General features: G+C 45.0%; 1 protein-coding gene across 12 annotated transcripts in view; it reads left to right on the forward strand.

Moving 5' to 3' along the window:
- The window catches only part of Srrm1 (Serine-arginine repetitive matrix 1), a 93,540-nt gene that overhangs the window by 18,560 nt on the left and 62,197 nt on the right, over window positions 1-12,783 (forward strand). For 9 of the 12 annotated variants that reach the window (XM_055065871.1, XM_055065870.1, XM_055065867.1 and 6 more), the window contains 2 exons: window positions 187-309; window positions 8,161-8,268. In XM_055065871.1, the coding sequence (XP_054921846.1) occupies window positions 187-309; window positions 8,161-8,268 (231 nt within the window). Of the gene's footprint in view, window positions 1-186; window positions 310-8,160; window positions 8,269-8,905; window positions 8,964-12,783 lie in introns of all 12 variants that reach the window. The other 3 variants (XM_072288636.1, XM_072288637.1, XM_050169897.2) reach the window with 3 other exon arrangements.

The raw sequence follows: 12,783 nt of genomic DNA on the forward strand, positions 1-12,783 counted from the left end.
TCCGCATTTGGTCGCCTCTCCAGACGCCGAATGCCTCAGTGTGAACGCGCCATTAGTCTTTCAAGACATTCTGTGACTGTTACAAAAGCAGTTTTTGGCACCTTTTAGGGAACCCCATGTGATGGCTTCCTTTTATTGTTCAGTTGTAGATTTGTGACGTAAATTATTCTGTGCTATCTGCACAAGTGCGTTTTCTCTTCTCAGGGCTGCGTCACCATCTGGCGAAGCACGGAAAGACTCTGCAGAAAAACACAGGCCTGAGAGCCCACGAAGACAGCGCGCTTCTCCAGCCAAAGATCGGCGTCGCAGGTACAGTGGCAACTACAGTAAAAATCGACACTCTTGTATGCAACTTCCAGTAGGTGAGCATATGTGCATGGGCACCCTACTACTAGGCTTAGTTACTAAGTAGAGTAAATGTTTCGGCAAATTGTTTCCAATTATACATTTTTGTGTTATTGTGCACACAGCTATACAAGAAGACATGACAGGCACGGGCACAAACTGCCAACAGAGTTCGAAAAAGCTGTCTGGCATCTAGAAACTATATATTCGAAACCCGCAATAATGAAATCCCGTGACTATGAAATATTTTCATATCCCCAGTGAACATTTCGTAGCTCTCGGCAATGAAATTCACTGGAATGTTACCCCGCTTATTACAGTGAAACCGTAGTTGGCTGGAGCTCAGAAAAAGTATATACCGTATTTACTCGCATAATACTCGTGCTTTTTTGTAAAAAAAAAAATTGATGCAAATTTAGGGGTGTGATCATTACGCAGGTTAAATTTCCCACGCAAAGAAACATTTTCTTCTTTGTTCCCGCATTTGCTGCGGTATGACAAGCAGGCGGCTGCCCGGCTGCCGCTGTCAGTGCGGTACACCAAAACTAAAACGGCGGTCGGCGGAGCAAGCCGAATGCTCCGAACGCGATTATTTTTCTTCCCGTGAGTACATTACGTGCATTGAAACAGTTTCTTCCCCATCAGTAATGAATAATATTGTTAATATCGGCAAGTTTGCGACCATAACTTAGCCATGTCCACTTTGAGGGGACAGAAACAGAGATGGGTGCACTTAGCTGCCAGTGACATAGAAACGCAAGCAGAACTTTTTGTTGGGCTAGTTGGTGCATGTTACTGAAGTACTAAAGCGCCAAACAGACGATACAAGAAGCACTCGTCTGTGTCTCTTCTTGTGTCATCTGTTTGGCGCTTTAGTACTTCAGTGACATAGAAACATATGACGGGCATGCTGCGGAAACTGCGTCATTTGTCTTCACTGCTATTCTAATACGGCACGTTTCTGCTAAGGGTGGGCGAATATCTTAGCCGTATTACAAGCGTCGGCGTATAAATTGGGTACACTTTAACATATCAGTGTAAACGTGGCCACTATCGTTGCCGGCCGCGATTTGTCGCATGCCCACGAGTGCAGACGAGAAGAATCGAAAGGCACCCTTTATGTTGTTTTTTATTGTTGACCGAAACCATTATGAAGCCTACAAATAATAAAGCCAAGGCAAATTTGGTTGTAGCTTTCTTTTTTATTCATGGAAGTGCAAAAAGTGATGAAAGGAATGAAATGGGGCATCTGCTTAAGAATGTTGAGTGCGCGCAGACCGCTTGGTATGTCTTGAAGAGTCATTCGCGTAGCATTCGACAGATGGTAAGCGCGATCATCATTAGCTACATTTGGCACACGACATATTGCTGCGACAAGTTCAGGGCGCGATCATTACACGGGAAAGAAAAAAAATAGAATTTTGACGACAAAATTTAAGGGTGCGATCATTACGCGAGTGCGATCATTATGCGAGTAAATACGGTACTAAACGGTAGTACTGTGAAACTGAAATAGCATGAGGTCGCCCACTTGCCTATGAAAAACAGAATTCCAAGAGAATGCGATCTCTTCTTGCTCGCAGCAGCACTGCCGAGCAAGTTCTTCACATTCCAAATGCCACACACCGTAGTCAACGGTAGATCCCTGTCGCATGCCTGCGCCAACTTCTTTGGGCCACATTCAATAGCATGAATGATGTCCAATTTTTCTTCTATGCTGAGCACCCGGTGTTTTTTACCCAAGCTTCAGCATGACGTGAACCCTAGCTTGCATAATGCCACAACGCTCTCTGCCACGGCGTTGAAATGTTTATGTTGATGTGGCTTCACTCGCAAACGCACAGTGCTTTGGAGGCCATTGTTCTGATCTTTGAGGCTTGTTGTTCTGCCAGGCTGCCCGATGGGGATGGTGCACCGCCGTGATTGCACGATGAAAAGTGGAAACACTATGTGCTAACCGATACATATGCGATTAGCTGGTACAGTTTATGTGGATGCAAAACGCATTATGTTCAATGGCCACTAAGCCGGGTATTTGACTTTACTAAGTACTTTTAAAACAAAACTACTGCTTAAGGGGTGAGGCTACCCTGGATACCGAACTTTCTTATTTTTTGAAATATCCGGATGAAACTTTAAGCGTATGTTCACACAACCGAACTATGAGAAACTGTGAAGTTTCATGAAGATGTGTTTATTATATCGAGTTATTGAGGTCCGGACAGGCCGCCATTGGAATATGAACCTGGCAACGTTTAACGCAAGAACATTATCTAGTGAGGCGAGTCTAGCAGTGCTATTGGAAGAATTAGAGGGCAGTAAATGGGATATAATAGGGCTCAGTGAAGTTAGGAGGCCAAAAGAAGCATATACAGTGTTAAGAAGCGGGCACGTCCTGTGCTACCGGGGCTTAGCGGAGAGACGAGAACTAGGAGTCGGATTCCTGATTAATAAGAGTATAGCTGGTAACATACAGGAATTCTATAGCATTAACGAGAGGGTGGCATGTCTTGTTGTGAAACTTAATAAGAGGTACAAAATGAAGGTTGTACAGGTCTACGCCCCTACATCCAGTCATGATGACCAGGAAGTCGAAAGCTTCTATGAAGACGTGGAATCGGCGATGGGTAGAGTGAAAACAAAATACACTATACTGATGGGCGATTTCAATGCCAAGGTAGGCAAGAAGCATGCTGGAGACAAGGCAGTGGGGGAATATGGCATAGGCACTAGGAATAGCAGGGGAGAGTTATTAGTAGAGTTTGCAGAACAGAATAATATGCGGATAATGAATACCTTCTTCCGCAAGCGGTATAGCCGAAAGTGGACATGGAGGAGCCCGAACGGCGAGACTAGAAATGAAATAGATTTCATACTCTGCGCTAACCCTGGCATCATACAAGATGTGGACGTGCTCGGTAAGGTGCGCTGCAGTGACCACAGGATGGTAAGAACTCGGATTAGCCTAGACCTGAGGAGGGAACGGAAGAAACTGGTACATAAGAAGCCGATCAATGAGTTAGCGCTAAGAGGGAAAATAGAGGAATTCCAGATCAAGCTACAGAACAGGTATTCGGCTTTAAGTCACGAAGAGGACCTTAGTGTTGAAGCAATGAACGACAATCTTGTGGGCATCATTAAGGAGTGTGCAATAGAAGTCGGTGGTAACTCCGTTAGACAGGATACCAGTAAGCTATCGCAGGAGACGAAAGATCTGATCAAGAAACGCCAATGTATGAAAGCCTCTAACCCTACAGCTAGAATAGAACTGGCAGAACTTTCGAAGTTAATCAACAAGCGTAAGACAGCTGACATAAGGAAGCATAACATGGATAGAATTGAACAAGCTCTCAGGAACGGAGGAAGCCTAAAAGCAGTGAAGAAGAAACTAGGAATTGGCAAGAATCAGATGTATGCGTTAAGAGACAAAGCCGGCAATATCATTACTAATATGGATGAGATAGTTCAAGTGGCTGAGGAGTTCTATAGAGATTTATACAGTACGAGTGGCACCCACGATGATAATGGAAGAGAGAATAATCTAGAGGAATTCGATATCCCAGAAGTAACGCCGGAAGAAGTAAAGAAAGCCTTGGGAGCTATGCAAAGGGGGAAGGCAGCTGGGGAGGATCAGGTAACAGCAGATTTGCTGAAGGATGGTGGGCAGATTGTCCTAGAAAAACTGGCCACCCTGTATACACAATGCCTCAAGACCTCGAGCGTACCGGAATCTTGGAAGAACGCTAACATAATCCTAATCCATAAGAAAGGCGACGCCAAAGACTTGAAAAATTATAGACCGATCAGCTTACTGTCTGTTGCCTACAAAGTATTTACTAAGGTAATTGCAAATAGAATCCGGAACACCTTAGACTTCCGTCAACCAAAGGACCAGGCAGGATTCCGTAAAGGCTTCTCAACAATAGATCATATTCACACTATCAATCAGGTGATAGAGAAATGTGCGGAATATAACCAACCATTATATATAGCTTTCATTGATTACGAGAAAGCGTTTGATTCAGTCGAAACCTCAGCAGTCATGGAGGCATTGCGGAATCAGGGTGTAGACGAGCCGTATGTAAAAATACTGAAAGATATCTATAGCGGTTCCACAGCCACTGTACTCCTCCATAAAGAAAGCAACAAAATCCCAATAAAGAAAGGCGTCAGGCAGGGAGATACGATCTCTCCAATACTATTCACAGCGTGTTTACAGGAGGTATTCAGAGACCTGGATTGGGAAGAATTGGGGATAAGAGTAAATGGAGAATACCTTAGTAACTTGCGCTTCGCTGATGATATTGCTTTGCTTAGTAACTCAGGGGACCAACTGCAATGCATGCTCACTGATCTGGAGAGGCAGAGCAGAAGGGTGGGACTAAATATGAATCTGCAGAAAACTAAAGTAATGTTTAACAGTCTTGGAAGGGAACAGCAGTTTACGATAGGTAGCGAGGCACTGGAAGTGGTAAGAGAATACATCTACTTAGGACAGTTAGTGACTGCTGATCCAGATCATGAGAGTGAAATAATCAGAAGAATAAGAATGGGCTGGGGTGCGTTTGGCAGGCATTCGCAGATCATGAACAGCAGGTTGCCATTATCCCTCAAGAGAAAAGTGTATAACAGCTGTGTCTTACCAGTACTCACGTACGGGGCAGAAACCTGGAGGCTTACGAAAAGGGTTCTACTTAAATTGAGGACGACGCAACGAGCTATGGAAAGAAGAATGATAGGTGTAACGTTAAGGGATAAGAAAAGAGCAGATTGGGTGAGGGAACAAACGCGCGTTAATGACATCTTAGTTGAAATCAAGAAAAAGAAATGGGCATGGGCAGGACATGTAATGAGGAGGGAAGATAACCGATGGTCATTAAGGGTTACCGACTGGATTCCGAGGGAAGGGAAGCGTAGCAGGGGGCGACAGAAAGTTAGGTGGGCAGATGAGATTAGGAAGTTTGGAGGATCAACATGGCCACAATTAGTACATGACCGGGGTAGTTGGAGGAGTATGGGAGAGGCCTTTGCCCTGCAGTGGGCGTAATCAGGCTGATGATGATGATGATGATGATGATGATGATATTGAGGTCTAACTAGGTGGTTCATGTGTATGCCTGAGAAAGAGCCTGGAGAAATCCCAGGACATCGTAGGAAGCTGAAATTCACTGTGATGATCCCTTGATAGATATCCCAGGGGGCTACAAAGCCCTTTTTTAATTTCCCCTCCAAAAAATTTTAACAACATTGAATTTAGTTCGATGAAAAGTCGTCTGGCGAGGAAGCGTATTGGTGCCAAAAAACATGGATTTCGGGCCCCGTACAGGTCCCTTGATCACAACGAAGATATAAGCATGGGCACCCGGCTATTTATGGGTGAGGTGGCGCAGCGTGCGGGTGTATGTCTCGGGAAGATTACCTCGCATCCTGTTTATCGTGCATCTAGTTGATTGGATGTAAAATGATTCTAAAAGCAAATGGGCAGATAAGTGTTTCTCTTTTGCAATGATGGCTGCCGAGTCCCAGCGAATGATGTGTCCGGTTAGTTCGTGATGTTCCACCAGGGCATTCGCGGTTGTGTGGCCCTTGGCGACGTCATTCATATGTTGTTTCAAGCGCCGTTTAAAATTTCCACTCTTGCCGATGTATGACACGTGACACTTTAAACCAAGATTGCGCGGGCAGGCTGCATGGGCCAGGAATGGCGCGCGCTAGAAGTTTGTCTTCATTTCGGCACTTGCGCGTGTCTTGTGGGCCACAGTGGCCTCAAAAGTAGCACTTTTTTTGTTAATTTGCGGTTGAATTAGGTGCTGATAATTATGGAACAGGTAGTTTATGAGACATAGAACCCAAAAATATTGTTTTTCAAAAATCTACTTTTTCGCGACTTTGCGGTTTTCAAGGGGCGCCCCCTTAAGCAGGTACGGTTTAACAAAGTCTTCCTGTACTTATTCACGCAAGACTAGCAGGCTCCAAAATGCTCTCAATCCATTACTTTGCACTAAAATTGCGCAAAGTAGCACCACATTATACTTGTGGGTGCCGACATTTTTCTTTACGAAAAACAAGCAAGCACGGAAAGTGATCGCGCTGGAAATGCATCGTGGCCGCTGTCTTGTTCGTTGATCGCCCGTTTGAAGTGGCAACACATGTTGCTACTGACATGCGACAACGGTTTTTGCACACCTAGTGCAGTGAGTAGCAAGAGAAATGCAGCAAAAACAAGGAGATCCATGTCCCTCTGACGTGGTTTTGGTTATGGTGCTTAAGATGGTGGTCGCAGCATGGAGTGCCACGTATCGGGCAGTGATTGAACAATTGTCTGGGAGTATGCATTCGTTGCTTCAAGAACACTGGTTTTGGTGCCAGACGTAAATTTGCGTTAAGGGGCCGTAATCTTGATCGACTTCCTTCGGGGTATACGAGATACGATCACTTTTGCGCTCAGCACTAGGCGCTTCGGCGCCTGCAGGCGTGTACTGGAAAAATGCTGCTGCATGCTTGGAGCGCTGTTACCATGTGTCCGGTGTTGAGTTGCGCAAAATCTCGCAAAAGTGATTGTGTCTCCAAAAGCAGTTGACCGAGAATACAGCTTCACGGCAGTGCTACCACTGCTGACCGACATATGCAGTGCAGTTTGTACTGTTGGCGATGCGGTTCGATATCCTTGAGCAAGCTTGCCAAAGTAGGCTAACGAAATTTTGACAATAAAGTTTCGTTCTCTGATGCATTACCTATCTGTGCTGTCTCACTTTGCAACAACGAAATTCTCACGAAAGTGAATTTTTTTGCATTACCCGCTAAATTCGTTATTGCGAGGTTCAACTGTAGTCATTCTCACAAACTTCATGGGTCAAGCCCAAGAGGCTCAAGCTCTTTAAGGTTTCTAGCTTGTACACCACTGTCAATTACCTTGCCAAAGTAAAGAAAGTGGTCTACGTACAGAAAGAGCTTGAGCATTTCTGCCTCGTCCATTGGTGTATAACAGAGACAGACCTGTTATATTACGTCAACAACAAATTGCTGAGCACCAGAGCAATGCACAAACCAATCCACACCCCTTCTTTGTGTGTGCATGTAACATGTTTTGTCTTCATCATAATAGGTTTAGTTGATTCAAACCAGCATTTTTAAGCGATTCCGACTCCATCAGGGGACGTATGTCGACAGCTTTGCTACCTGCTTACTTGTAGCACCTTTGCAACATCACCTCCCACAGAAACAACTGCCGTTGTGATGGTGATGTATGGGGTTTGATAGCATGAGACAGCCACCATAGTAACTCCCTGGTGAAGTCCAAACAATTCTGAAATTTTGAGTCAAATAAGTGTACTAATTAATTAGCGTCTACGTAATTCATAAATTTCTATAGTGTTTCCCTACCAGGCTGCTTGCAGTTGAATGTTCATCTACAAGAGGGGAAGCTGGTGTACTGCTCTCGAAGGTTAAGAAAAAGAAAAGACTGAGATGGAGTGTTATATAATGTTCTTTGTCACTTTATTTCTTTGTGCTTGTGGACAAAAAGCAGATTAGTTGCATGGCATTGGTGGATATGCCACAAAAACCGCGTGGTTTTCTTCCTGCTCTTTCATCAATGAGAAAGCGACAATCTCTTAGCTGCTCTCTACACAGTGTGGCTGTTGCTACTTGTCCAGTAGAAAGTTGTGCCCTTGCCCCATCTCTTGTTTGACTACTGGGAATTGCAGGTCCTCATGAGAGCAGTTTCACTGTGCTTGTTTCACCTGTCCAAACTTCAATAGCTTCACGGACCATGCCGCTTGGCTGAGACTTTTGACTTGCTATTCCCGACTCCAGGTCCCGATCGCCGAGGAGGTCACGCAGTCCACGTAGGCGTAGGTCCCCTCACCATGGCAGGCATCCTCCACACCATCACCGAAGCCCAGAGTCTCGAAGGCACAGGCGGTAAGTGTTCCAGCAATACCCTCTGGCCAGTCAATGCATTAGTGGGCTTGTGGGTTGTGTGCATAAATTTTAACTTGAACTACTGACATAAAAAGTTTGTTTTTTGCTTTGAGCATTGGTTTGCATTGTAGTCTTGGCATAGAAGCTCTTCACATCATGATTCCTTCACTTTTTGAGAAGTGAAGGAATCATGATAGGCAGTGAATTGAGAATGGATAAGAGGCCCCACTGCAGCGGACAGAAGGGAAGGGGGACTCATCAACAGAGTATAGCTCCTTGACATGAGGAACACGACTTGTTTTGAGACACATTCCTTTTGATTATACCTGTGTTCTTAGGCTGAGCCTCGGACACACTCAAACTAATGTGTTGTAGCTTCTTGTCTGACGCACTTTCGTCTTGCTGTGTGTAGTCGGTAAAGGCTCTTAATTCTCTTAGATTTTTGGGTACACGTGTCCCTACAACATTAAATGTTGACACTTCTTTTATATTTATGATTAGGAAACGTGGATCTTTTTGTTTCGGCATTTGTGGGAATTCTGTGCCGCTCTGCACCATTCTGTTAAAGCTTCTACGTCGATGATCTACGAATGAGTGTGTGCCAAAGCTGCACTAAGAGGTGCCACGGTCAATGCAGGTGGCAGGATCTACCCCCCTATATGCAAAGGATGTCATTTCATCTCTTCTCGCCACTCGTAAGCTAAAGTGTCACTTAAACTTGTTCTAAACATGCTTAAACACACTTCTGTACACCCCGCTCCATATTCCGTGCCTGCGTACTCTTTTTAATTTTTCGTAATGTTTACGAATTTGGGCTTGTTCTATGATTTTACAAATGTTGCATCAAGTTTTATGAAAACTAAATTATGTTAGCGAAAAAAGTTTTGAAAGTCAGTGGAAGATACAGTGCAGTGCAAATTTGCAAGAAATGCATGCAAAATCGAAATTGAGATTGTAACCAGTGCAAGATGCTTTGCACCAGAGGGGTAACTGATTCGTGCAATTTCATTTAGGCATGTTCTTGCAACAGGTGAAATTGGGAGCAGCAGAGTAGCTGATAAAGTCACTGATCTGGAAACATTGTCGTCAGTCTATGTTGTCCCAAGCTTGCCGCTGCTGGTGTTCTGCGTTTGAAAGTAAAACCTCACTAATAAAGTGTGCATGTGTCCAACAAAAGGAGTGTGCTGAGAGCTCAGAGCAGTTTCACACGTGTGCGACCATCAGTCCAGCCCACACGCAGGATCTCACACCCGATCTCCAGTGCAGTTAACTGGTACAAACATGCTTAAAGCTCGCCACCCCTGCCAGCTATGTGCCACTTCACTGGAATCAGTGATGAAAGTTTGGGTTTGCTGCCAAGTTGATCAATATTTCTTTACAACAGCCACACAGCACTCAAAAAGCTGATGAATCGGCTTCAATAATGAAAGGGCACGGGTGATAGGCTGTGGGGCGGGAGCATTGTTCATGGCCACCATGGTTTAGGACACCACGCAGTGTCAGAAATTTTAGTCACTATGACACACTGGTTCTGAGGCCTAGGTGGCAGTGCTGTGGGGAACTCTGAATCATTGAGCATGTCCAAAAGATCAGGTGTCTGAAAAATCAATTGACAGCTGTATTTTATGGTTATTTAGTGAATATTTATTCACTCTGTTCAGCATTCAAGTTAGCATTTTTCTGCAACTGTGATTGCCACTTCTGTGGCAATTAAAAAGGCACAGTAGAATCTCAATGATGCAAATCTTTCAGGACGGTGTAAAAGTTTGTGTCACCCAAAAATGCTAAGAAAAAATAAGAAATTACTGTATTTACTCGATTCTAAGCATCCCCTTTCTTTCACTATCGCGATGCCCAAAGTGAGCGGGGTTCTTAGATTCAAAAAGTCTAAACTGACTCCTCCCCTCCCTTCTTTTCACGCGATATCTCGACGAGACGGGCGTGAGCAACAAAATTTTGTTTGGCAAACATTCAAAGGAAAGCTGCCTAGGTGCAGACAGTGAACCCACCACTTGTGTGGGTTCACAAAGCAATGCGCGCCTGCGAAACTTGCCGAACGCCGCAGATACCATGCCCACGTGACAACACGCTAATAAGAGTTATCGGGGGTCGATTTCCTCTGGTTTTGGGGAGGGGCCTAAATTTTGGTGTTCTGTGCCGCCATCTGTCGTGTAGTGTCGGAATGCAGCAACACAAGACACGGCCACCTGTATTGGCGCACAGCGGCAGGGAATCCCCAATGCGCACCAATACAGGCGGCCGTGTGCAAGAAGCCAGAGATTGCACCGCCGACGCTGTGCCACATCGAGACTTCAACGGCTCTGGCTCGGCAACAGAGTGATCAAGCGTGCTTGGCAGTCTCAGCTATGTGCTCTTTAGTGCAAAAAAGGGGGTGCTTAGATTCGCGTGCAAACATTTTCTCATTTTTTTTAGTGAAAATAGTGGGAGGTGCTCAGAATCGTGAAAATACGGTAAGGAGGGAAGCGACAATAAAACGGCCGACTTGCTCAAAATGTAAGTTTTTGTTTTTTCCTGTAACTTAAGTTCTTTTATCTCATGGCGATATATTTGGAACAAATACACAGGAGGATTTGAGAAAATGTGCACCTTTTTAGTGTGTTGCCTTCGAAATCTGGAAGAAAATCAGGTTTTGGGAAGGGCTATTGCAGCGCTGATGGCATGAGCTCAGCTTTCCATTGACATAGCAGGTTTTATCGTAGGTGACACGCCTCCAGCATCAGGATTTTTTCTCAGATATTATAAAACTGACACAAATTTTATCTTTGGTTAGGCACAGGGGAAATAACACACAGGTAATGACAAATGTCTCTCTCGGTATGGTCCATTGTTATCTGTAACATGCAGTACTGTAATGCGAAAACATACCAGTACGTCAGTGACACTGAAAGAGTTCATAGTGCCGTAAACATGAGAGATTGGAGATTGATAGCCACAGTGCTGTTTCTTTCTATGCATAAATAAAAGTAACAATAGTAAGTGTGAAAAGGGAAAACTAGCGTTACCATTCGTTAGTGTAGTCACTGGAGGCAAAGTGACGTAGGTCGCCCTGACAACAGGAATGCAACCGGTGCATCGGCATGTCAGGACCTCCTCGCTGGCTTTGCCAGGGGTCTTGTGTCAGCTCAGTTGTTTGTATCATCCGTCGGGGCACGAAAAGCAGTTCGCAACAGTCGAATTCTAGCATGTTGTAAGCTAATGGACTTGGACCAGGACTTTCAAAAAGTTTGTATCAGGTGGGATCATATCACCAAGATCCTATTGTATAAAGTCGACTCTCGTTACAACGGGCCCTGATAATCCGACAAAAAACGTTCGTTTTATCCAAAGTCCGTAATATCTGAAATGCCTCACTTCCGAAACTTTCGTTGCAGTGTCTAACAACTTTATTGCAAAGGGTGAGTGATGAACGTCCAAAGTAAAAAACAAAAAGTACTCGGAGTGTCACCCGAAAGGCGAAGCATCGATTGAGATTGCAAATTAAGCAAGATATGGGCAGCAGCAGCAGCGAGCAAATTGACCTTCGTGCTCTCTCTTGCTTCAACGTGAACTAAACGTCGAAAGCACAGCGCATATGAAGCTACCGGCACTGGGCGCACTTTGTCCACGTTGCAGGTCGCTTTCAAGATACAGCACCGGTGCGGGCGAGCACTTTGTCCACATTGCAGATCGCTTTCGTGCCTCTTGCACGAAAGAAGACTGCGCGTTCCGCCCCGCCTTGCTTTCTCGCGCACACGATATTGAGCCACGATCGTCAGCTGACCCTCGCAAGTCAGTTGTCAGCCCGTGTCGACACAGCAAAAGTACGTTTTATATGCGCGATCTTGAAAAAAAATTGACACTAATTTCGTTCGCTAAAGCCAATAGTCCGTTGTGGCGTGGTCTGTTAAAAGCGAACTTTGTTGCATTATAATAAGATAGGTAGAACAAACTAAGGCTGAAATATGGTCCTTTATATTCGAAAGTCTGTTGTATAGGGATCCGTTGTAACGAGCGTAGTGTATGCAGTTGAACCTCGTTCATTAATTTTCGAAAAAGCCACGAGAATGAAGGGAAAACATACAATCCGAAGTAACTAAAAAAAAAATTGACAGGCTCAGCTATTGTTGACATCTACATATTGCGAAGCCTCGTGCGTATCGTTGTGGCACGAAATGAAATGCTGATGTGCGTCGAGCTGGTGGCGCTCTGGCAGCCCAAGGGACATTTTGTTGTTTTAATAGGGCGACGCCGGATGCTGCCGAAGCGAAATGTGATGCCCACATCGTGCCGCCTGCAGCAGAGAACAGCGTCACAGTTGGATTATCGCCTACTAAAAGTGTGCAGTACGCTACCAGTGGCATTACGCACCCCGCACTGGGAAACAGATAGGCAAAGATGCTTGTCACAATAGGATTGGCGGTGATAGCTGTGAATGCTGTGTGCGACGACGCTGGAGAAGATTTGCTGGTACCGAAATTAGATAGAGAGCGTGTCGGCGTTTTCACGTGAGGCGAG

This window comes from Dermacentor andersoni, chromosome 6 (assembly GCF_023375885.2).
Source record: "Dermacentor andersoni chromosome 6, qqDerAnde1_hic_scaffold, whole genome shotgun sequence".
Classification (NCBI taxonomy): Eukaryota; Metazoa; Arthropoda; class Arachnida; order Ixodida; family Ixodidae; genus Dermacentor; species Dermacentor andersoni.